A 22,704-nucleotide genomic window follows, 5' to 3' on the forward strand; every position below is an offset into this window, starting at 1 on the left:
TATATATATATATATATATATATATATATATATTTTTTTTTTTTTCTTTTTTTCTTTTTCTTCCAGACATTACATTTGATCAGTTTTCAGATTCTTGCAGATGTCCATTGAACATTTTATTGCATAGATGTGCCATTTCGAAACCAGTGGAACAAAGCTCTGACATTATCCTTTTCACATACTCTGATATAAAGACTGCCTCCCGTGTGCATGTTAGGAGTCTGGACGAGTGTAACTAGGATGAGTCCGGAGAAAAAATAAAAATATTTTTGATATAGGCAGCTGCAGAATCAAGTTCCTTCTCTTACACTGTGAAACCACTGACTAAAGTCTTCTGGACTAAAGAAAGCATACCTGCCTATAAACATCTGCTTTTTTGCTATGAATGTGTTATTGAATTTTATTTGTTTCGTCTGTCATTAAAGAAATAAAATACCACCCTCTAACTTATACTGAGAAGGAAAAACATTTGTATTTAGAGAAAAGCAGTCACCTGCAGCTTCACATCTCAGTACAAACAACATTAGTGTAACAATTTTACAAAAATATTAGCATCAAATTTGTGGCTCCTAACATTTATGCACAAAAGAATTGCATTATCTCATAAATGGTTTTATGTCATACTGAATTCTGTATGCATATGAAATCCAAAAATCTGTGTGCACATGCATGCGTTTCCGTGTGTGTATACCGGTGAGTGTGTGTGCCGTGTGTGTGTGTGTCTGCGTGTTGGCATGTGTGTATGCGTGTAAGTGTGTGTGTGCATATTTGCATGTGCGTGTGTATGTGCACACGTGTGTGTGCATGCGTGCGTGTATGTCCATGTATTTGTTTATGTGCATATGTATGTATAAACCATTTGAATAACATCAATTACAACATAAGTCATCTTTACAATCAAAATGTCAGGATTCTTCTATAAAAATATTCCAAATGTAGCATGAAACAACCTTCTGAAATGTTAAATGCGTGGCAGAATGTTTCTGCAGCATGCAGATGTTCTTTCTAATTGATATAGTTCAACACAGACAGATTTGAAATGTATGGCTTAACATGGTGCGTCTCTGGCAAGCTGTAGAACAAATCGTATGTGGAAGAGGTATTCAAATGAGCAGGCACCTGGGCAGAAAACTAAGATCCAGGTCATGTTTATATTATAGTCCATGTCTCTTTTTGCATGTGAGATTCAGCTCCATTCCTCCAGCAACTCTCTGATCAGCACAGTAATCTGGGCAAATGCTGGCCGGTCTTCAGGTTTCTATGAAAAGGAAGGTACAGGAGAGGGGAAGTGGTTACATTCAGAGAGCGAGGACTGAATTTTACCATTTTCTTTTAGAAGATATTAAAACTATTTTCGCTTACAATCCATACATTGGAGATTTCTTGAACTGAGCAGTCAAAGACTAGATCACAGTGCTAAACAACATGGGATAATTGTAACAACAGACCCTTTGCAGTCAAAATAAATAAATAAATAAATTCTACAATAACAATAAACAAGATAAAAAGTTAAATGCATCACTGAAACAAAAATGAGATATGAAAACACTGTTTTTGCACCAAGTAATATAAAGTGCAGATCTATTAAAAAGTCACGAAATTGAAACATCCTGCTTTTAGACGTCCACTTCCTGTTTTAAAAACCTGTTGGATTGTGTGCATCTGATCTGTTTGTTTATAGGCTAATGGCAGAATCAGTAACTGACATGTAGGCTGACATGTTGCTCTTTTGTAATAAATCATCATTGTTAATATTATAGGTTATGGCTCGCATTGTTAGCTGACTCCGTGTGATTGGAGTAGCTGGCTGCAGGGGCACACAGCCTTGGAGAGTATTGTGTTACAGTGTAGAAGCATTGGGCACTACACCCAGTGACCTCAGCACAGAGCAGGCCAGCTCATGCATCGCACTGACACCCATTAACACTTCCTGTTCCACGGTTGCCTCAGGGTTGTGAGCGCATTGAGGCACCAGCCTGCACAAACCCTCCTCATACCGCAGCTAAAACAACCGCATTAATAACCCACAAACAACAAAGGGCCGATATACACTAACAAGCAACCACTGATGATGACATAATCCACACCATTAGTATTCCTCACCTACTTCAGCCATGGGGTTTAAAGGTGATATTAAGGGATACGATTACAATTCATTCAATATTCTATTTGTTTTACGAATTAAGAAATATAATTTTTATCTCGTCTATAAATCGTGACAGCGAGGAAGTGTGGATAGCCTTTAAAAGTCATGTTGAGTGCACATGGATTTCACAGTGATGACCTAGTACAGGCAGGCCGCCTGTGAGCATGATGGATCAGGCACAGAGTCGGCAAACCTGCAGCACACACATACCTCAAACCAGCACAGCTGCATGATTTCGTAGATGTTGGCTGTGGCCTTCTTCGGTCTGTACAGCCGATGGCCTTGGGAGACCATCATCACCACTTCATGGTTTGCGTTTTTTTCAAAGGGCATTCTGCCTTCTGTGAACACCTCCCACATCAACACACCTGTGGAGGACAGGAGGATCTCAACACGTTCACTTACAAAGACCTGGCACACAAGCATTCTGTGCCAAAAACCACAATGTCGGTCCTTACCGAATGACCACACGTCTGACTTGCTGCTGTATTTACAATAATTGTAGACTTCAGGCGGAGACCACTTCACGGGGAATTTGATCCCACCGGAGCTGGTGTACTGATCATCCAGGACGTACCTGCAGGACAAAATAATCCCACATTTCACTTCACTTAATTTCCGAAAGATCATACACAAACAAATAAACTCTCTGTGTCAGCTGAATGACACAAAAATGACAAGGTTTCCAATTAACTGAGTGACACATTTTAAGTTATAAATAGTTTCACTGCTCATGTCAGAACATTTTTCATATTCCACAGTACCTAGCCATTCCAAAATCTGACACCTTCACCACCAGAGAATCGTTCACTAAGCAGTTCCTTGCAGCCTGTTGGGAGATATAAAAAAATCAATGTTCATTCAATATGTATTTCAAAATACAGCCTATACAACGACATAATAGGTATGATACAATAGGTCTTAATGTTCAATGTGGAATCCATTCTCATTCTCCAACATCCACCTATCATCTACACTCGCCTAATCCTGGTCAGGGTGCTGGAGCCTATCCCAGTATGCACTGGGCGAGAGGCGGGAAGACACCCTGGACAGGGCGCCAACCTATCGCAGGGCACAGTCGCTAACAGTTTAGCCTGATAATATCCACCGGAGGACGACGCAGCAGCTGGGGTATAACAGGGTTACGCTGAAAGGGTGAGTACCAGGTCCCGGTGGATGAACCTGTTGCTCTCGAGGTACTGCATGCCCTCACTGACGTCCTGGGTGATGCCCAGCAGGGTCTCGGTCCCAAAGCTGCCCCGTCTCTGCCGGATGTAGTTGAGCAGACAGCCCAGCTCCATGAACTCGGTCACGATGTAGATGGGCCTCTTCTGGCTGCACACCCCGTACAGCTGCACCAGCTTCGGGTGGGACAGCCTCCTGGCGGATTTTAAAAAGAAAAAAAAAGCACGGAGATTCTCTTCAGCATTTGTGAACCTCAATTAAGATTGCATTCATTTGTGGATGTCAAATACGTTCTCAATGACTTCGGGACATGAAATAAAGCATCAGTGATTCAGAGGGGGCCAAACAACGTACAAACGGTTTGAGGATATCAAGTAATACTGAAGTGCAACAATGGAGGGCTCTTGAGTGGGAAACATGGTCATCTATGCCAAACCTTGCGTCACATGATGTCAGTACCAAGGAGAGATGGAGAACAAGAAAGTCCCTGGCCACAGACACACGGTGACAGAATTAGTCTTTTTCATGACAGACATTGAACCAGGGAAGGGCAGCAGCAGCAGCCTATCATAGGTCCAGAGGGAGTACTGCATCGGAGACTCACATCATGACTTTGGCCTCCTCTATGAAGTCCTCCTCGGACATGGCGCCCTCACGGATGGCCTTGATGGCCACCTTGTGCTGCGCCCGCCACTTGCCCAGACGCACCACCCCGTACTGCCCGCTGCCCAGCTCCTTCATGAAGGTCAGTTCCGACGGGTTGATCTCCCACTTTTCTGGAGAGACAGCCAAAAAAAAAAGAGCACAGCCTCACCAGACCCGCACAGAAAATCGGGGGTGCTCGTCCTGTTTACGGCTCGGTTCTAGTGCGTGGACGGGCCCCGCGGTCCTGGTGTGGAATCCGGACCGGGCCGGCTGCTCACCGTAGCTGAATCCTGCAGTAGGAGGGGCTGCCATGCCACTCTTTCCCACCGGATAACGCAACCTGGCCACAAGACCTGCACGCCAAAAAACACAGCCGTCAAAACACCACAAAAGCCTGCATGTTAACACACATTCACCACAGCATTTACACACACTGACGACTGGTCAGCGGCTGTGCGTGCAAATCATAGGCAGCTAGAAGCACACTGTTACTCATAGTTAGCGCTGTGCGCGGACAGAGCCGCGTTTGTGCCCCGGATGAGAGCGTTTCGGCGTCCGCGCACACCTGCTGCGTTGTGCTGGTGGTACTCAATCAGCTCGGGGATACTGCTGAAGTGGTGCTTCTCCGCCAGGTAGTACTGTTTGGGCGTCGCCTGCGTCTCTTTGATGCGGTAATGTCTGATGGAGGGCACGCCTTCTCTGGGGGAACATGGGAATCAGACAACTTTGCGCGCCCGGGGACAGTCTCGACCTTTCGGCGGCTGCGTGTTTCTGAGTTCTTGGCTCGCCAGTCGAACAGCGCACCCATTTAACAACCCACATTTGCAGCAAGTAGCGTGTGTGTATATCAGTCAGAGCCGGTATATATCGCCAGGCAGGCTCAGGGAGCTCGACGCACAAGCAGCGCCAGTAAGGATGGGAGTGCGGGACGGGCGCCCGTGCTCACCCTGCGGACTTGGTGTACAGAGAGACGGTAAAAGCCCCGGGGCTGCTCGAGATCCTCACCACGAACCCTCCCTCTTTATCCTGAGGAGAGAGGGGCAGTTACACACCTGTACTGGGGCCTGCACGCTTTCCAAAAGCAATACAGTTTAGCAGTAACGTCAATTGAGTTATAGCCCAGCCTGATTTCAAAATTTGAAGCTGAAACGCAACACAGGAGAATGTGGGGCATCTCTTTTCACAGGCACATAGCAGGCGACACTCGTCAAATGCGAGCGGCTATTCAGGCACATCGCTGGGAAACACTTGCAAAACCTCATCAATTAATGTGTCTCCTTTCAGTAATACCACTTAACCAAGAGAGACAAGAAAATCCTGTTTTATAGCTTTTAAAGCCCGGAAAGAACACACAGCACTGTGGAATGTTGTTCACAGATGTTATTGTTACCTAAAATGTCTGCTAGCCAAAGGCTAAAGGCTTACTGAGGCCTGTATTTTCAATGCTGCTGATTGGATAGCTGAGCCATGCAATGGAACTTTAAACGTGAATAGACTATGCCCACCTGATGATATTTTGGAGCAATCGAGGTAGAAAAATAGTAAAGCCCCACAGACTGAACAGCCTCTCTGGAGGACAGATTTCTGCTATTGTGTTATTTCTTCAGTGGATTGGCATTACATACACAATTGCAAACTTTCACACACCTCTTTTCTAAGTAGCTGCTCTGCTTGGTTTCTGTTCACATTTTTGCAGTACCAGCTAAAAGGTAAAAAAAATAATAAAGCAACAGACACAAGGTTAATTTAACACAAGCAATGTCAGGATTCATCGTGATATGAAACATACTAGCACGAAGCGCAGGAAGGTATATCATGCATAATACTGCAGTTTTATGAATATTAAATGTAATTTTAAAAATTTAAAATTTGATCTTAAATATTACAATAATAAAGAAAATAAGACTCAATATGCGAGACACTTACACATACTGGTCAATGTGACCCAATCCCTTCTCGGCCACATAATTGCTGGGGACATATCCTTCTTCTCTAAATAAGCAGCAGCAGAGGGTTAGACATCAAGACTAAGGTTCTCAATAAACATACATGCACATACATTGAGTTTAAGGACAACAAAGCACGGGCCCCTTCTGTTGAATTTCCTGAGTGGAATTAGCTTGAAATGCTAAAATAGGTGACTCATTTTTAGCTACAACTGAAGGAAGCTTTCTCATTAGCTGAGTGTGTCCCTCAGCAGGAAACGGCTATAGCACTGCCTCACCACTAGAGGGCATTAGACAAGCCCTGTCAAATCTTTCATATATATATATATATATATATATATATATATACACATATATATATAGAATCATCGTATCCTAACCCGCCAGTCTACAAGCGCTCCCGGAGCACAGAGGGGAGGGCACTGGTGTCACGTACCCGTATTTATTCCGTGCTTTGTACCAGTTCACGTCACTCTTCTCCACGATCACATACTCCTCCCCCTTCACCAGGGTCAGGTCCTGGGCCTCCATGCCATCGAAGTCGTACAGGGCGACGAACACCTTCGCGTCCTCCTCCTGGTTCTCCTCCTCCTCCTCTTTCTCCTCTGGAGGCGGGGGTGGGGGCGGTCGGCGACCCTGTGGGGAGGAGGTGCCAGATTAGCAGCACCTCAAACAGGAGCAGCGCTGAGAACAGGGTCCCAGATTAGCAGCACCTCAAACAGGAGCAGCGCTGAGGACAGGTTTGTCCCGACATGAAGGTGGCACTCCGTCAATTAAGACTGACTGTTGGGATTGATAGATTAAGATAGTTGGGACTGATAAATTAAAAATGTTGGGATTGATAAATTAAGATTGTTGGGATTGATAGATTAAGATTGTTGGGATTCATAAATTAAGATTGTTGGGATTGATAAATTAAGATTGTTGGGATTGATAGATTAAAATTGTTGAGACTGATACATTAAGATTGTTGGGATTGATATATTAAGATTGTTGGGATTAATAAATTTAGATTGTTGGGTTTTCAACAGAGTAAAAGCCAGCTAGCTCCAAGCAACCACAACATTAAAGGCATTTTTGAGATGCGCTGATACAGAGTTTATTTGCATTTTTACACAGTATCAGGTAAACAGCTGGATGTAGTAAAGCAATTCATCTTAAGTACCTCGCTCAAGGGTAGATCAGCAGTGTCCTAACCGGGAATTAAACCGGTAGGTTACAAGGCAAGTTCCCTAACCAGTATCCTACACTGTTACCACCAAGAAAACATCAGAACTAAACCTTCTGCAAATCTCAGATCACTGTGTGTATTCAGACTGAATAAACTGGCACGGTGAATGAAACTGTCTCAAGGAAAGCGCAAGAAAGCATCATCAAAATACCTTTCCAGTCTTTTCATTTCCAGGAATTGGAGGAAGAGGTTTTCGTGAAACTGAAAGAAGGAAGCAACATTTCCTTTAACGACTGCAATCTCAGCAGTCAGCAAGTTGCTAAGGCAACGATTGGTGTCACTGAATTTCAAAATGAGCTATTACCACATTTCCACTGGTTTTGACATGAGAACAGAAACAGGGCCACTCCCCCACTGCACCGGGCCATTTGCTCAAAAATAACAGTTCATACTTTGACTAAGGTTCTGCATAATCCTCAATCTTTCACCAGCAAACCTACTAAAATAATACAAGTAATAATAAAAGTACTTATTTTACACAAGTAAGATTGGATTAGTATAATGAGGGCACACTGAGGGCACCGCTCCGGCGGGTCATCTCCTTCGGCCTTACTGTCTCCGAACAGGTTGTACTCCTCACAGCCCAGTGCCAGCTTCTCCACCTGTCTGCAGCAGAGCCACACCCCTTCCTGCCAGAACTGAGGGTGGAATTTGGCCACGACTGAGGGATTCTGCTTAATCTCTGCAATGGAAAAATAACAAAACAATTATGCTCAGTTTACGGCAAGAATGCAATCTTTTACAAGCTTGACTTCACTGGAGGCCTGAAGGCTTTCCAATGTCTCCCATAACTTTTGGATAAATAAAAGTTCACAAATGAAATGCCACGATCCAAGAGAACCAGTTCTTCTGCAGCTGAGTCGGCTGTTTTTGCTGGTTAGATATTCACCCTGCTTCAGCCCTTAACTGTATGAATGAATCCATTACCTGGATAGACCTAAACCCACCTCATGTACCAGGTACAAACGTTTTGCTAACTGCAAGGGAAAACATTCAACATTTGGTTTACAGACTTTGTTGATAGAAGTAGAAGTTGTGGAATTTATCCAGAATTTTGAAATCTGCCTGGCAATATTTGCATCTACAGGGTTCTATCAATCTCTTAGACATTGTGGCCTGTTCCTCCTAAAACTCATTTCAGTCCCCCATAAGGCATTGGTCTTTATCTCAAGAACCATGTCATACTCTGCTGAAACTAACACTACAAGGGACACTCAATAAAAAAATAAATAAATAACATTCTGGAAAATTTATTTCACTGCAACATGTTTGTCATCCAAGACATCTGCATTTTGTCAAAATATTGAAATAATTAAACTTTTTCTTCTGTTGCATCTCAGGAGGATAAAAAAACATTCATAAGTAAGATTTATTTTCGTCATAAAACAACATTCTAAATTGTTTAGTTTTATTACTTGCAGTCACTTACCCTCCTTCATATACTGTACCCAAACACTTCTTCGCTCATTGGTTGGGGCAAAAATATACAAGGTGCTGGAATCATACACAACCTGAAAAAAGGAAAAATCGCTTTCTTCAAAATCCAGATACCGAATGTACAGCAACTGAAGGCCAGTGTTCATACACTGTGTCTGTATTTTGACTCAAGTATTGTGAATAAAAATGAATAAAAGTCCCGCACTGTACCTGAAATGGATACTTATTTTGGCAGGGGATAAGCGTGCCTCCATTTTTTACTATCTCCACACATTTGACCTTCTGTAAATCAACTGAGCCCTTTTTTGTCTTCTTCTGTAAAAGAAAACGTGGGGACACAATATTAACAATATTTATCCAAGCCAGACGTCATACACGCACACACACACACATATATATATATATATATATATATATATATATATATATATATATATATTTAAAGCCACACTCATGGGAAATCACATGTAGAGCCATGCGGTTATTTCGCAAGCCTAGAGCTGAGGGGAGGTGGGGGAGTACGAAAACAGAAGCTGACCTAAAACGAGTTGGAACAAATTCAAACCATTTTTGAGCTAAAAACCCATTTACATTTTGGTTATCTTAAGCATGCGATTGGCCTGATGGAATTGTACAGTATAAATAATATTGTTTCGGTTTATCATTTACAACAGTGTTCTTTTTATCTGTACTTCTCAGCAAGTTTAATTTGTCAAAAAATAAATACTAACAGTTGAATATTCATTTGCTAACTGGGAGAACATTTTAGGGGCTTTAACTTCAAGAGATGATCAAGCAATGCAAAATGAAACATCATATTTGTACCATGATAATAAATCACTTGCATTTTGGATGCTGAGTTTTAACATGGTTTCTATCAACTGGTGTATTATATAGCTCACATGTGCTCGTTCCACTACAGAAATAACGATGACCTATTAGAACATACGACCCTGACAAAACAGTATTCATTTAAATTATTAGAATATGACAAAACAGCCTTTATATCAAAAACGTCAAACTCACCTCAGGTGAACCTTCATAATATGTTAGTTTCGTCTTTGTTAAGACAAATAACCTCTCCTTGTAGTTCAGCGGCGAAGTCCTCTTCTTCTGCTGAGACCGTTTTATCAGAACTTCCTCTAAGATCGGTTCTGAATTCATGACAGCTTCCAGCTCATCGTGGTTCTTGCCATTGGAAATGCAATCGGTGGAGCTAAAAAGAAGGGAAATTGGTTCACTGTAATCTGTTTTTTCTCTCTCCTCCAACTAGACCTACACCACGCCAAGTAAAAACCATAAAGGATTTTACTGTGTTTTTGAATTTTGATAAATATGAGGGAAATTAATTCTAACTATTATTATTAGCCAATAATTATTGTATTTGTACTATTACTGTAGATGCTACTACACTATTGATACTTCATATTTAAATCAAACTGAATCATTAATTGACATAATAAAACGACAGAATAAAACAACAAGAGTAACTACTATAATGAAAGAGTAATATTTATTTTTATATATTTTTTAAATTATATATTTTATTTATTATGACGCTTTTCAGGCAACTTTTTCAAAGGTTATTTTTTTCAGGAGAAATGCTGTTTGGCCCGTGATCACCCACCATAGCTTGACGTTGGCTAGTTGCACCTGCAGCTGCCATCCTACCGTAAACAGAGACGATATCACGCTATCAACAAGTAGAGCAGGCAGCGTGAAGACTTCCATTTTCGCCTAGGCTAGCCTACCTCTCTAGACAGTTCGACTACATTTCCAGATTAAGGAAATTATGAAACATAAAAACCCATCTGGAGAGGAAGGTGAACATAGTATCGGCTTAAAAAACATTAAATAATTACAGTTATGCACACATACATTTTAAAAATTTCCTGACAAACACAGCACTACAAGGAATTCACGCACCACTAAGAACGTGTTTCTGCGGTTGCGGCTAAGGTACCCCACCAATCCAACATATAGGCAATGTTTTCATGAACCAGTTGTGTAAAGTAGTACACTTAAATTTACCTTACCTCCTATGTCAATAGCCTTTTTAGGTTCCAGGTTCGAACTACAGTGAGCAAAGCCTGTGACCTTCGCCCAGTTAATGTTTTACCGCTTGGGTGATGATTAACGTATATGATTAAAAATGTTCATTGTTAGCGTGTAAAATGTAGATCCTTTGATTTAAACTTTAAAACGTTTCGGCAATAGACTTAAAAAATTGTCACCTAGTAACTGCCTGAAACTATGTCCCGAGATGAGGAAACAGTAGCAGGAAGCTTCTGAAAGCAGTTTCGTGTGCGCGAGGAAGTAGTGGAGGAGGGTGTGATATCGGTCGTAGCCAATTTGACTATTAAATTGGCTCCATGCGAAAGAGGAGCGGCCAGTGCATTGTATTAATATTGCGGTGGCCTGCGGCTGCACGTCAGTTGTTACGCTGATCTTTTCTGAATGTCGTTTGCCACCTGACAAAATAATTTGGCTCGGCCATGACCCAACATTTACCATCACATCGCCATGCATCATACACTACCATTCCTTCGGAACAACAACAAATAATAATAATTGTAATTATGATAATAAACTGTATTCTATTGGAAGTTATTTGGTTTGATTACCTGAATATTTATGAGATGTGGCCAAACGTTCAGTTCTGGTTGGGTTTCTGGTACCGACAGGACCAACTTGCAGCAGACTTGTGACAATTTATTATTTTTCTTGTCTGCCGTGCAGTTTCTGTAGTTCTCCGAGTTTTACCCCACCTATACAGACTGGGTGTTAGAAGAAATTCATCCTGTTGTTTTAAATGGAGAAACAACATATAACTCAACATAGCGTTTTAATGTGCTTTTAGCCGAAGAAAATAATATATGTGGGTGTGTAGGCTACATGTGTAGGCCTATGTACTGGACACTTTTGGAAAAGGACAACCAGACTACAACAACAACATTCTAAATAATTTCAACATCGAGACTTTTCCGACGCTGAACAGGACACCACCCCACGCTTCAAACTGAACTCAGTACCGCACTTCCTGTACCCCACTCGTTCAAAAGAGCGTGAAATATTGTGGCTTGCGCTCTTGCCTTGCGTCATCTCCTTTTTGGCTGCCAAAAGCAGAGTCAAGTCATGACCACAAATTCACTCACAATCAAAAATGAACCCGTTTAAAAACAAGAGGTTCGCGTGGAAATCTTGAACGACGCGCAGAGGTTACGCTGTAGTGACCATGATTCTTTCAAGTAAGTGAGCTGTTTTAACATAGAAGATTGCTGTTGAACTGATGCCGTTACAGTATGAAGTACAGTAGCCCAGATTATAAAGATAATGCTGGAATCTGTCTGTGGAAGGTGATACATTCTATCCTAATGTTACTCGGCAATTCACTTTCGTCCACTGTAGGGAACATGGATCTCTGGTCTTAATTTCAAGAATCATAGATACATTCTATTCTGATACCTGTTGTTATGTATAGACGACATTAAAAAAAATAATAATATTTTGAAAATATTTTCACCGGTTTTTGTAATATTCGCATTATGTCAAAAAAAAAAGAAAATGCTTAAACCTTTTTTTCTGTCGGGTCACGGGAGGTTATGGAAATGCTCCACTGCAAACGACAGAGACAAGAAATAACAAAAAAGCCTGTGTTTTAGTATCATTAGAATCACTGTGGACGCGAGGGATGTGTGATACGGTTGTATAAGTGCAGATGGAGTAATGGAAATAATGAAGGAACTTCCTTACTTTAGCATCAAATTGAATTTCACCACCAACTGTCATACTCATGCTTTGTTGTAGGCAGCCTACTGATCGGTCTCTGCTGATCACATGCTGCGTTGTCTAAATGCACGTTATCTGTTGGCCAGCAGCCATGGTGGCCGACTATCTTACGCTATTTAAATCGCATTGGCCACCATGTGGATTCGTCTGTTGTCCTCTCGACTCCTGGCGAGGTTCTAACCGGAAACGTGCACTTCCTGTTCTGTATGTCAAGGTGATATCTCAAAAGAAAAATTACATTGCATACACCTCTGCAGGGGGCCGTGCGTCAATGTCGGAGGGGGGGCTGGTGGGTCTGCGTTGGCTTGCTGCAGTCTTTGAGAACCACTAGCGTGCCATTTTAAATAATTACAAAGTGGAGGATTGATTTTTTAATCATTTTTTTTTAATTTTGAAAAGATTTCATGAATTACATTTTGCATGCTGTCTCCCTGTTCTTATAAAAACAGTAAGGTACTGTTAAAAAAGCAGAGCAGGACAGTATAATGGCAGTGTAATGTTTAGGGAAATGGAGTTTGTGTTCATTGGCTCCATTCTCAGGAGAGGACCTGTGCCCTTGAGCCAGGTGCTTAACCTTTATTGCTCCAGTAAACCAAATGTACTTATTTGTTTATTTATTTGGCTTGTTTGGCACGCCTCACAAGGCCAGGCGCCATTAAAGCTGCACTTGCAGTAATGTAGACCCAGAACACACAGTTATTAAGTATTGAAGGCGAAAATTCAGTTGAATTCAGTTGTAAAATTCAAATAGCACCAACAATTACCATTAAATATGGCATGAGCGACCCATCGTGCTACCGTACGTAGCGCAGGGGTGTGAAGTGAAGACTGTTTGAAGTTACAGGGGGATGGATCTGTCCCCTCGGCTGGTAGATTAGCTCTAATCTCCCCAGTTTGATTTAGGCGACCGTCTGAGGTCGGCGAGGAGAACCGAGACGCGACATTAGTCCTGAATGAGCTTGAGTGGTCTGCTGGCACGGGTGGAGAGGTCCGTGCCAGCTGCAGGAGTCTGGGCACGGCGGTGTATAATTTACACTGCGCCAGAGCAGGGTATGAAAAATGTGTTATTCTCATGTTGCTGAAGAACAGTCCTCAAAAACTGATATGACATTTTATTGGTAATTAGACACTGACAAAGTAGAAGACATAATTTAAAATAGGGAAATGTTGAATCTTTGTCAGCAATAACAGAGCTCTGCTGTGTGAGGAAACCGAGATGATAGAGTTCAAATCATAAATTAAATTAATATCCCAGCCGTGATGACTGTGATGGTCTGTGTCAGCTGGAAGTAATTTATGATTCAGGAACAGATTTAATGGTTAGAATAGTTTCAAAGAAGTCCTTATTGAACAGTTAAAAATCTGCTGAAGTATACCTGAAGTATATCCGAGAAATAGATATAGATAATATCAGATATATAATACCAGATATGTAATATCAGATATATGATTGGAAAATATTATACAATGCAGCTGTGAGTATGGGTGCTGAAAGCCGGGGGAACTTGGAATAATTATGACATTACATTCATTTGGCAGACGCTTTTATCCAAAGCGACGTACAAAAGTGCATTTTCATGATCGTAGACAACTGCTGAACACGGGTTCAGTAAGGTACAATTACTTATTTTACAGCTATTTCTAGCCGAGAACAACGAACACTATCCTGGTCTAACATCTGCAAAGCCAACTAGGCAGAAGAATAAGCTACAGTATTAGGACAAATACAAATTACCAAGAAGTGCAGGGATGGGGCAACATGTAACAAGTGACAGGAAAAAGGGTTTTTTTTTTTTTGTTTTTTTTTTTTATTTTTTATGAGAAAGTAAAATTCTGTGACTGCGGTTGTTTTAAGGGAAAATCGTATAATTTAATAACTAGTTAAGATTCTGAGGACCCCGACACAGAGAATGTGCCACAGACAAGGCAGCTGCCACGTGTGAACGGTCCAGGTTGGCTGGTTCAGGAGTGAAACTTTAACGATGCTGTACCGTGTGAACAGTGTCTACTGACTCCAGCTCGGCTGCACAGCACCAGTCCAACTGTGAGAACATTCTGGATGTCTGCTGCTTATTCTCATTTGATCTGTAACAAGAAATGTCGACACTGTCTCTGGCTTGCGTGCTGCAAGGAATTTTTTTTTTTGTGACTTTCCGAGCACAGACAGAAGTGCACGGTGGTCTTTACCCCGAGACAAAGTGTGAAAAGAAGCGGTGGGTTACGCAAGCGCGCAGACACGGTCACATTTGGACCATGACTACATTGCTGAGCTCTTTGGATTAATTCCTACTAATTGGAATATGGTCTCTGAGAAACAATACTGACACCGTGTTGGATGCGAGCACTGCTATGTGCTGCAATAACAAACAAAAAAAACAAAATAAGGGCAGGCGTAGATATTGTATCTTGCTCGACGATAAAATGTGTTTAAACTTAATGCTTTGATAATTGCACAGTCTAAAGCTTCCTCTCTTTGTAAAATTGTATGTAAAAAAAAAAAAGGCATATTTACACCACCGGTAAACAAGCAAGAAGTAATACATGGTCTTCGGCAGAAAGAGAAAATGGGCTGTACTGCATTAAGAGGCAAAGCGTAGATTCTGCTGCGGGATGGCGCAGTGCACGTATATTGAATGAATTGCTGTGAGAAACAGACGCAGAGTAAACTGGGAGGGTTACGGAGAACTTACCTCCAAAGGCCCTTTTCACAAAGCCCGGCTCATCTGTTTTCCGTCTGTCCGTCCGTCCGTCTGTCTCGTCTCATTCCAGACCTCTCCCTCCAGTCCATCTTCTGCTGCTGCTGTGCCAGGTGAGGGCCGTTTTACTCAGAGTGGGAAACGCTGGGGGTCTCTCATTAAATAGCCATTCAGCACCATCAGCCGGGGCCCTAGGGCCAGTGTCTGCACCCAGAGCAGGATCACAGGACACCAGTCAGTAGGGTTACAGAAAGCATATTCCATAACATATGAATGTGTCCAACAGTGAAAAACTGCATGCCTGAAAGAGTAAAAATTATGTTGATGGTCTGACTGAATAAATATATTAATGGTCTATTATGCTATTACTCCTTAATTACCTCCCGAAAGGGGTCGTACATTTGAGAATGCAGAATACTTATTTGGACTTGTAAGTGTCTTCACTTGGGTAATGAAATGTAAAGTATTTATTTATGTATGTATTTATTTATTTACAATTAAAATGTAAATATAATTTCCATTTTAATTGTAAATAAATAAATAAATAAATAACTTAAAATCAGCATTTTCATTTCCCTCCTGCCCCAGAGGAATGAACAGGGAGAGAGATTGTCGGAGGGAACAGGTCACGTCCTGTTACCGCTCACAGAAACACCCAGGAGGCGCCTGTAGGGTAAGCTCACAGAGACACCCAGGAGATGCCTGTAGGGTAAGCTCACAGAGACACCCAGGAGATGCCTGTAGGGTAAGCTCACAGAGACACCCAGGAGATGCCTGTAGGGTAAGCTCACAGAGACACCCAGGAGATGCCTGTAGGGTAAGCTCACAGAAACACCCAGGAGATGCCTGTAGGGTAAGCTCACAGAAACACCCAGGCGATGCCTGTAGGGTAAGCTCACAGAAACACCCAGGAGGCGCCTGTAGGGTAAGCTCACAGAAACACCCAGGAGACGCCTGTAGGGTAAGCTCACAGAGACACCCAGGAGATGCCTGTAGGGTAAGCTCACAGAGACACCCAGGAGATGCCTGTAGGGTAAGCTCACAGAAACACCCAGGAGATGCCTGTAGGGTAAGCTACATACACAGATCTGGAGACTGAAAGCATGAAAACTAAGCCCAGGAGAGCATTCAGTGGAAAAGCTGTGCAGCGGTTAGGACAGTGGATTCCAGAAGGTTTTTAAGGCCTGGTGTTTGCTCTGTTTGCTCGTTTTGCTCTGTATCTTGGCTTGCTGCTCTGTAAAGTGTTTTTGTGGCAGTTCTCTGTAAAAAGCCATAAAAATAAAATTGAATTGAATTGTTATTGTGTTTGATCACCCTGTATGCTGTTCCCACCCTATGGAAATTAGAGCCCCTTTTTTGTTTTTTTTGCGCCGCCAGTCGGAAAGATCGCGGAGGAAGCTGCCCTCCCCCCCCCCGGAGAACGACGAGGGAGCCAAAGTCCACGTGGTGGCCATGTACGACTTCACAGCCACGGAGGAGACAGACCTGACGCTGAAGCAGGGGGAGGAGTACACCATCCTGCACAAGCAGGACCATCTGTGGTGGAGGGCCCAGGACAGGCACGGGTGAGTGTGTGTGTGCGTGTGTGTGTGCACGGGCCCAGGACAGGCACGGGTGAGTGTGTGTGTGTGCATGGGCCCAGGACAGGCATGGGTGAGTGTGTGTGTGTGCGTGTGTGTGTGCATGGGCCCAGGACAGGCACAGGTGAGTGTGTGTGTGCGTGTGTGCCTGTGTGTGCATGGGCCCAGGACAGGCATGGGTGAGTGTGTGTGTGTGCGTGTGTGTGTGCATGGGCCCAGGACAGGCACGGGTGAGTGTGTGTGTGCGCTACAGCCAGCCTCCCAGGCTGAGTGCTCCTGAAAATGAAAAATAAAATGCTCAACATGGCCTCTCACTGACCGCACTGCCTTCAATTAAAATAAAAAATAAAAAACTGAATGGAGCCAAGATTATGGGAAGAACATTGTTGCTGTAGTTACAGGTCTTGGCGCTGATTGTCCGAGACTGTGGTCCTCTGGTGCTGGAGTTCCGTTGAGCGTAGACGCACAACATCGCCGATTCCTGCTCCCACGGCTGGGTTTAGATGAAGTGCTCATTTTTTTCCTCCCTGGAAAGTTACACTCACAATGTTTTATCCTCTCCTCCAGGAACAAAGGCTTTATCCCCAGCAATTACGTGACAGAGAAGGATACAATGGAGGTTCACGAGTGAGTACGGTCACTTCGGTGCAAAAACAGCGCAGAGTGCAGTGATGTTTTTGTGAAGTCAGACTCAAGCAATGCGCCTCTTTTCACATGATTAGGTGGTACTGCAAGAACATCACCAGATCAAAGGCAGAACAGCTACTGAGACAGGAGGTGAGTTCATTTACCTGGAGATCTACCGTCCTATAGGTTTTCACTCCAACCCTAACAAAGCACACCTCACTCAACAGCTAGAGATCTCACTGAGATGCTAATGAATCAAATCAGATTTGCCAAATTAGGGTTGAAATGAAAACCTACAGGATGGCAGATTTCCAGGAACAGTGTTGGGAACCACTGATACAGCTTCATACATTTCACATGTTCACTATTGGAAATGATACTACTGAGGGTATTAAATGACATAGCAGAGTAAAGAAATTTTTTTTTTTTTTTTAAAGCATCCACAGACACAGTGCAAAACTAGTGAAGTGTGTTTGTGTTTGCGTATTTCCAAAATGGCTGTTTCTGCGCACATGGATAGACTAGAGTGTGCTGTGTTCATGGCACGCAGATCTTAGCAGATAGTGGCCATTAAATGAAGAAAAGCGATCAGTAAGGCAAAGGTGACATCTTCAGAAAAGCAACACCCTTCTTTTTTTCAGAAAAGCAACACTCTTCTCTTTTTCCCTCAGGCAAAGGAAGGTGGGTACATAGTGAGAGACTCCAGCCAGCAGGGCAGCTACACGGTGTCTGTATTCACCAAGGCTTTGGGGTAGGAGCCTAACGCCGCTGGAGGTCAGGGTTCAGGGGTCAGGGGTCAGGGTGTATTAACTGCACATCTCCTCTCTCAGACAGACATGCTGTACATTTGGGTATACCTGCATCCCATATTACAGCCATTACACAGACAGCAGTGCTATTCCAGGCTGCACACACCTGGTCAGATTTTACTGTGGCCTTTTACTCTGAACTCAAATCTGAAAATGGCCACACAGCTGGGGCCCACAGATGACAGGGAAAGACAAACACACTTTTTAAAAAAGAAGCTCTCCACAGCCAGTTATAGATTTCCTGTCAACTGACATTCGGGGGGATGGGGGGGGGGGGCGCAACAGGGTGTGATAAAGTTTGGTTAACCAAAATACTGACGCTTTAGCGTGCGTCACAACGCAATGAGCTTTGCAAGTCATTCTGTGTGCAGAAACATTTTGTTTTTACCAGTCAAATGCATTAACGCAAACGCTTGCACTAATGTACTATATGTGTATTTGTCATGTGGGAATGACTGGGAATGTTGAATAAATGTATGGAGTTTTGAGTTTCTAATTTCAGACTTGTTTACCTTTTAGCTCTAAAGATGGTGTCATTAGACATTATCAAATCAAACGCGATGACTCAGGGATGTTCTTCTTGGCAGAGAAGCATGTCTTCAGCTCCATACCCGAGGTCATTCATTATCATAATCACAACGCAGCAGGTAACAGCACACCTTCTGCCATTCCATTATTTTATATCTCACATTCACACATTATTCCTTTTTGAAATAAGTCATTCTACTGCATGTAAAATGGATAAAAGTACACAGACACACAGACACACACACACACCACATACACACACAGACACACACGAAATGTCTGCATGTGCATGAGTAGGAAAATGTCCTCTGCCCTGCGCAGGTTTGGTGACACGGCTACGGTACGCTGTTGGGCCGATGGGGAAATGTGTCCCAGCAACTGCAGGATTCAGCTATGGTAACGGGCGCGCAGGGCTAATTATTACTCTCCTGCAGACGCTAATCAAATTAAACACGAGGGCAGCTAACAGTCTCATCTGCTTCACATAATCTCAGACACCAAGCTTGCACCGAGACAGTGCGCTCAAACACTTCAGTTCTAAAACCGTACGCTTGTGCTTCTGTCGCAGTTAAGCTTGTGATCTTGTTTTCTTACAAAGCCCTTTTCACACACATTTAGCCAACTACACAGTTATGTAGTAAAACTCAGTACAAATACTCAGAATGAAGTGCAAAGGGCTATTAAACGAAATTTTATTTTACATACAGATATGCACACACGAACAAATGAAAATGAACAAGGCAGATTTCAGATTTTTGCGGGGAAAGCACACAAACATGGTTGCTTTCTTGTAAGATCACATATCTGTAAAACAAACGAAAGCGATGATAACATTGCATTGCAAAATAAATAAATAAATAAAATAATAATCACTTTCAGAAAAGTGGGAGATAAACCCTTCGGAGCTGTCCGTCATGAAGGAGCTGGGCAGCGGGCAGTTCGGGGTGGTGCGTCTGGGAAAATGGCGGACGCTGTGCAAAGTGGCCATCAAGATCATCAACGAGGGATCCATGTCCGAGGAGGACTTCATCGAGGAGGCCAAAGTCATGACGTGAGTCTCAGTGGCAGAATCGCGCTTGCGGACTGCGGCGCTTTCAGCGGCCGTGCCAGACCTGACAGCGAAATACGTGGGCCGGATATTGTGAACATTTTTTTTCTTCTTACTCTCGCTCTCTCTCTCTCTTTGTCTCACTCTCTGATTTCCTCCAGTCACCTCTCAGTGGCCCACACACAAGCCAGAGAGTGGTTTCCATCGCCATCATATTTTCCATTTCCCCTCTACCCAACCATACAGACAGACATATGAAAAAAAAGAACTGAAAGAAAAAAAAAAAAAAACAATGCGTTTGGGTAAAAATAGCAACACGATCTGCGTCCTTGTGTGTTTAGACCTGTGTAGGTACGGATGGGTTTATTGTAAAAGGCTATGGTTTCATAAATGAAAGGAAAACTCAGTCTGCGCAGCAAGAAGGCGGATTGGATGGTGCGAGATCCCCGCTGTGCTTGTGTGCTAGATGACCACTTCCTGAGCTGTGGCCTTCTGCTTTTCCACTGCATCTCTCCTCCTCCAACCTCATAAGCATTTGTGCCTCACAAATTATAGTGTACGTATAGTCTGACACGTTTTCAAAGCAGACGCATCCAAATGGCTTCAATGCAGTGCTGTAAAGGTTTCGTACCGATACAATCATTCACAAATCTGCCCCCACAACATTCTGAGTATGCTTAGAATGGCTTCTGAAACGGAAATAAAACCAAGGGGTTGTTTGTTAAAATTCTGATTTGTAAGAGCCTTTTTTTTTCTTGGTATAGCAGTGTTGGTAACTCGTTTAATGATGCTTGTTCTTTTTATTTTGACCGCTCCCAGAGAAACTGGCTTCCAGCCTTAAAAGCTGTGTTTGTAACACATCGATGGGGGGTGCGGGGGTGGGTGAATTAGAGTGAACGTGAAAGGGCATGTTGGCAGTGCCCTTTCAGTGCCCTGTTCTCCTGCCGCAGGCGGCTGTGCCACCCGAAGCTGGTGCAGCTGTACGGGGTGTGCATGAAGCAGAGGCCCATCTGCATCGTGACGGAGTTCATGGAAAATGGCTGCCTGCTGAACTTCCTGCGGCAGAGAAACGGAAGCCTGAGTAGGGAGTGGCTGCTGGCCATGTGCCAGGATGCCTGCGAGGGGATGCAGTACCTGGAGGAGAGCGGCTTCATACACAGAGACCTGGTGTGTGTGTGAGTGTGTGTGTGTGGTGTGTGAGAGTGTGTGTGTGTGTCTGCGTGTGTGTGTGTGCATGTGTGTGTGTGTGTGCGTGTGAGAGAGAGAGACTATGCGCGTGTGTGTGTGAGAGAGAGAGACTATGTGTGTGTGTGTGTGTGTGTGTGTGTGTGTGTGTGTGAGAGAGTGTTAGGGGTTCTCAGACAGTCCAGGCTTTTGTCAGCAGACGTTGTGTGTTAATTCATTTATGGGTTAAATTATGATTAAATGAAAAACAGCATTGATACTTGCCCCAGGACAAAGTCTGAGAACTCCTGTGTTAGATGTCAGTATATAAGGGTGAACATGAACAATGCTCAATGCTATTGTGTAAGCTATGAAATATAGCGATTAATATCTCTCTCACGCTTCATATTAAATGATATCGGAATGTTGTCAGACCTTTGCCTTTCTCCATCACAGGCTGCCAGAAATTGCTTAGTCAGCGACAAGAATGTGGTCAAAGTGTGTGACTTTGGAATGACCAGGTTGGTATGGTGCTGTATTTCAATGCAAATCCTGAGTTTTAAGAATAATACAACTCTATTAAACATGTCCCAGGCTTCTGCAGATTATTAACAGACCTCAGAATTGATGATGATGATGATGTCGCTTGTGATCTCTCGGTTCACCGCTCCAGGTACGTGCTGGACAACCAGTACACCAGCTCCACGGGGTCCATGTTTCCCGTCAAATGGTCACCACCGGAAGTCCTGCACTTCAACAAATACAGCAGCAAATCAGATGTGTGGTCATTTGGTGAGTAAACCAGATACCCCACGACACTTAGACTCACGCAGTGAATGCTATGCACACATCCCAGAGAGAAAACAAAGGTATAACTTAGTTATAAATACACTGCAGGATGTCTTCAGGGGCTTGCTTGTGATAGTAGTATGTATTATCAAATATTTGTTATTTAATATTCGGTTATTTAGAGTACTTTTAGATGAAAGAATGGAAAACAATCCATCAGGTGCAATGTGCTAATGGCCGCAGCATTTGACGTGACACTGACTGTGGTATTTAGTGTATTACTGATGTGGTTTTTAATATGCTAATGACTGTGGTATTTGACGTACTACTGACCTGGTATTTGATGTATTACTGACAGTGGTATTTGACGTACTACTGACCTGGTATTTGATGTATTACTGACCCTGGTATTTGATGTGCAGGCGTCCTGATGTGGGAGATCTTTACGGAAGGACGGACTCCGTTTGAGAACAAGTCAAACCCGGAGGTCGTGGAGGAGATCACACAGGGCAACAGGCTGTACCAGCCTTACAAAGCTTCCCATAAGGTGTACCAGCTCATGTACCGGTGCTGGCATGAGGTGGGCATCCTTCCACTTTCTCCCTCGCTCTTACACGCTCCAGTCACAGAATTATACAATGCTAATGATTATGATTATGATTATTATTATTAATATTTCAGAGGCCGCAGGGAAGACCGAGTTTCTCCGAGCTGCTGGAGAACATTAAGCAGATTGCGGAGATGGGCTAGACGTGGATGTGGGCATTGAACAGGATGTATGTATATGACAATACTGACAGCAATACATTATATACTTTTATTATCGTTTCATATTAAAGTATTTATTTTTCTGAGTAATTTCCCTTTCATTACATCTACATTTTTATTTAAAAAAGGAAATTAAAGCACAGTTAAAACGTTTTAATCAGCTTAAGGGAGCGTTCCATAAAACAATGATACAATTAAATTTGATATTAGAGAAAATTGAAGCAAATGTGAAAGAAGGCAAGTTCTCTCTCTCTTAAAAGGCCTGTTGACAGGCCAATGGATTGGCCAATCAGGACACTGTCTGCATCAGGTATGA

General features: G+C 43.0%; 2 protein-coding genes across 5 annotated transcripts; one reads left to right on the top strand and one right to left on the bottom strand.

The window, feature by feature from the left end:
• Window positions 1-443: 443 nt before the first annotated feature.
• tec (tec protein tyrosine kinase) lies at window positions 444-10,910 on the bottom strand. Of its 3 annotated transcripts, none has more exons than XM_035427414.1 (18): window positions 10,627-10,910; window positions 9,617-9,806; window positions 8,801-8,905; window positions 8,583-8,664; window positions 7,707-7,835; window positions 7,305-7,354; window positions 6,359-6,558; window positions 5,903-5,968; window positions 5,624-5,678; window positions 4,923-5,002; window positions 4,542-4,675; window positions 4,255-4,329; window positions 3,936-4,107; window positions 3,310-3,526; window positions 2,911-2,975; window positions 2,605-2,723; window positions 2,357-2,514; window positions 444-1,258 (listed from the first exon to the last, which is right to left on the bottom strand). In XM_035427414.1, exons 2-18 carry the CDS (start codon window positions 9,752-9,754, stop codon window positions 1,187-1,189), a joined length of 1,917 nt encoding a protein of 638 aa, XP_035283305.1. In that variant the 5' UTR covers window positions 9,755-9,806; window positions 10,627-10,910; the 3' UTR covers window positions 444-1,186. The 3 variants fall into 3 exon arrangements, with proteins under 3 accessions (XP_035283305.1, XP_035283307.1, XP_035283306.1); XM_035427416.1 differs by having other exon boundaries at window positions 10,825-10,844; XM_035427415.1 differs by having other exon boundaries at window positions 10,517-10,637.
• A 771-nt stretch (window positions 10,911-11,681) lies between these two features.
• txk (TXK tyrosine kinase) lies at window positions 11,682-22,474 on the top strand. Of its 2 annotated transcripts, XM_035425780.1 has the most exons (15): window positions 11,682-11,838; window positions 15,149-15,188; window positions 15,664-15,748; window positions 16,453-16,640; window positions 17,223-17,282; window positions 17,378-17,432; window positions 17,954-18,033; window positions 18,611-18,738; window positions 18,941-19,015; window positions 19,499-19,670; window positions 20,618-20,834; window positions 21,288-21,352; window positions 21,505-21,623; window positions 22,043-22,200; window positions 22,302-22,474. In XM_035425780.1, the coding sequence occupies exons 1-15, from the start codon at window positions 11,826-11,828 to the stop codon at window positions 22,368-22,370; spliced, it is 1,524 nt and encodes a 507-aa protein (XP_035281671.1). In that variant the 5' UTR covers window positions 11,682-11,825; the 3' UTR covers window positions 22,371-22,474. The 2 variants fall into 2 exon arrangements, with proteins under 2 accessions (XP_035281671.1, XP_035281672.1); XM_035425781.1 differs by lacking the exons at window positions 11,682-11,838; window positions 15,149-15,188; window positions 15,664-15,748 and adding an exon at window positions 15,755-16,000.
• Window positions 22,475-22,704: the final 230 nt, after the last annotated feature.

This window comes from Anguilla anguilla, chromosome 7, assembly GCF_013347855.1.
Source record: "Anguilla anguilla isolate fAngAng1 chromosome 7, fAngAng1.pri, whole genome shotgun sequence".
In the NCBI taxonomy this organism is placed as follows: Eukaryota; Metazoa; Chordata; class Actinopteri; order Anguilliformes; family Anguillidae; genus Anguilla; species Anguilla anguilla.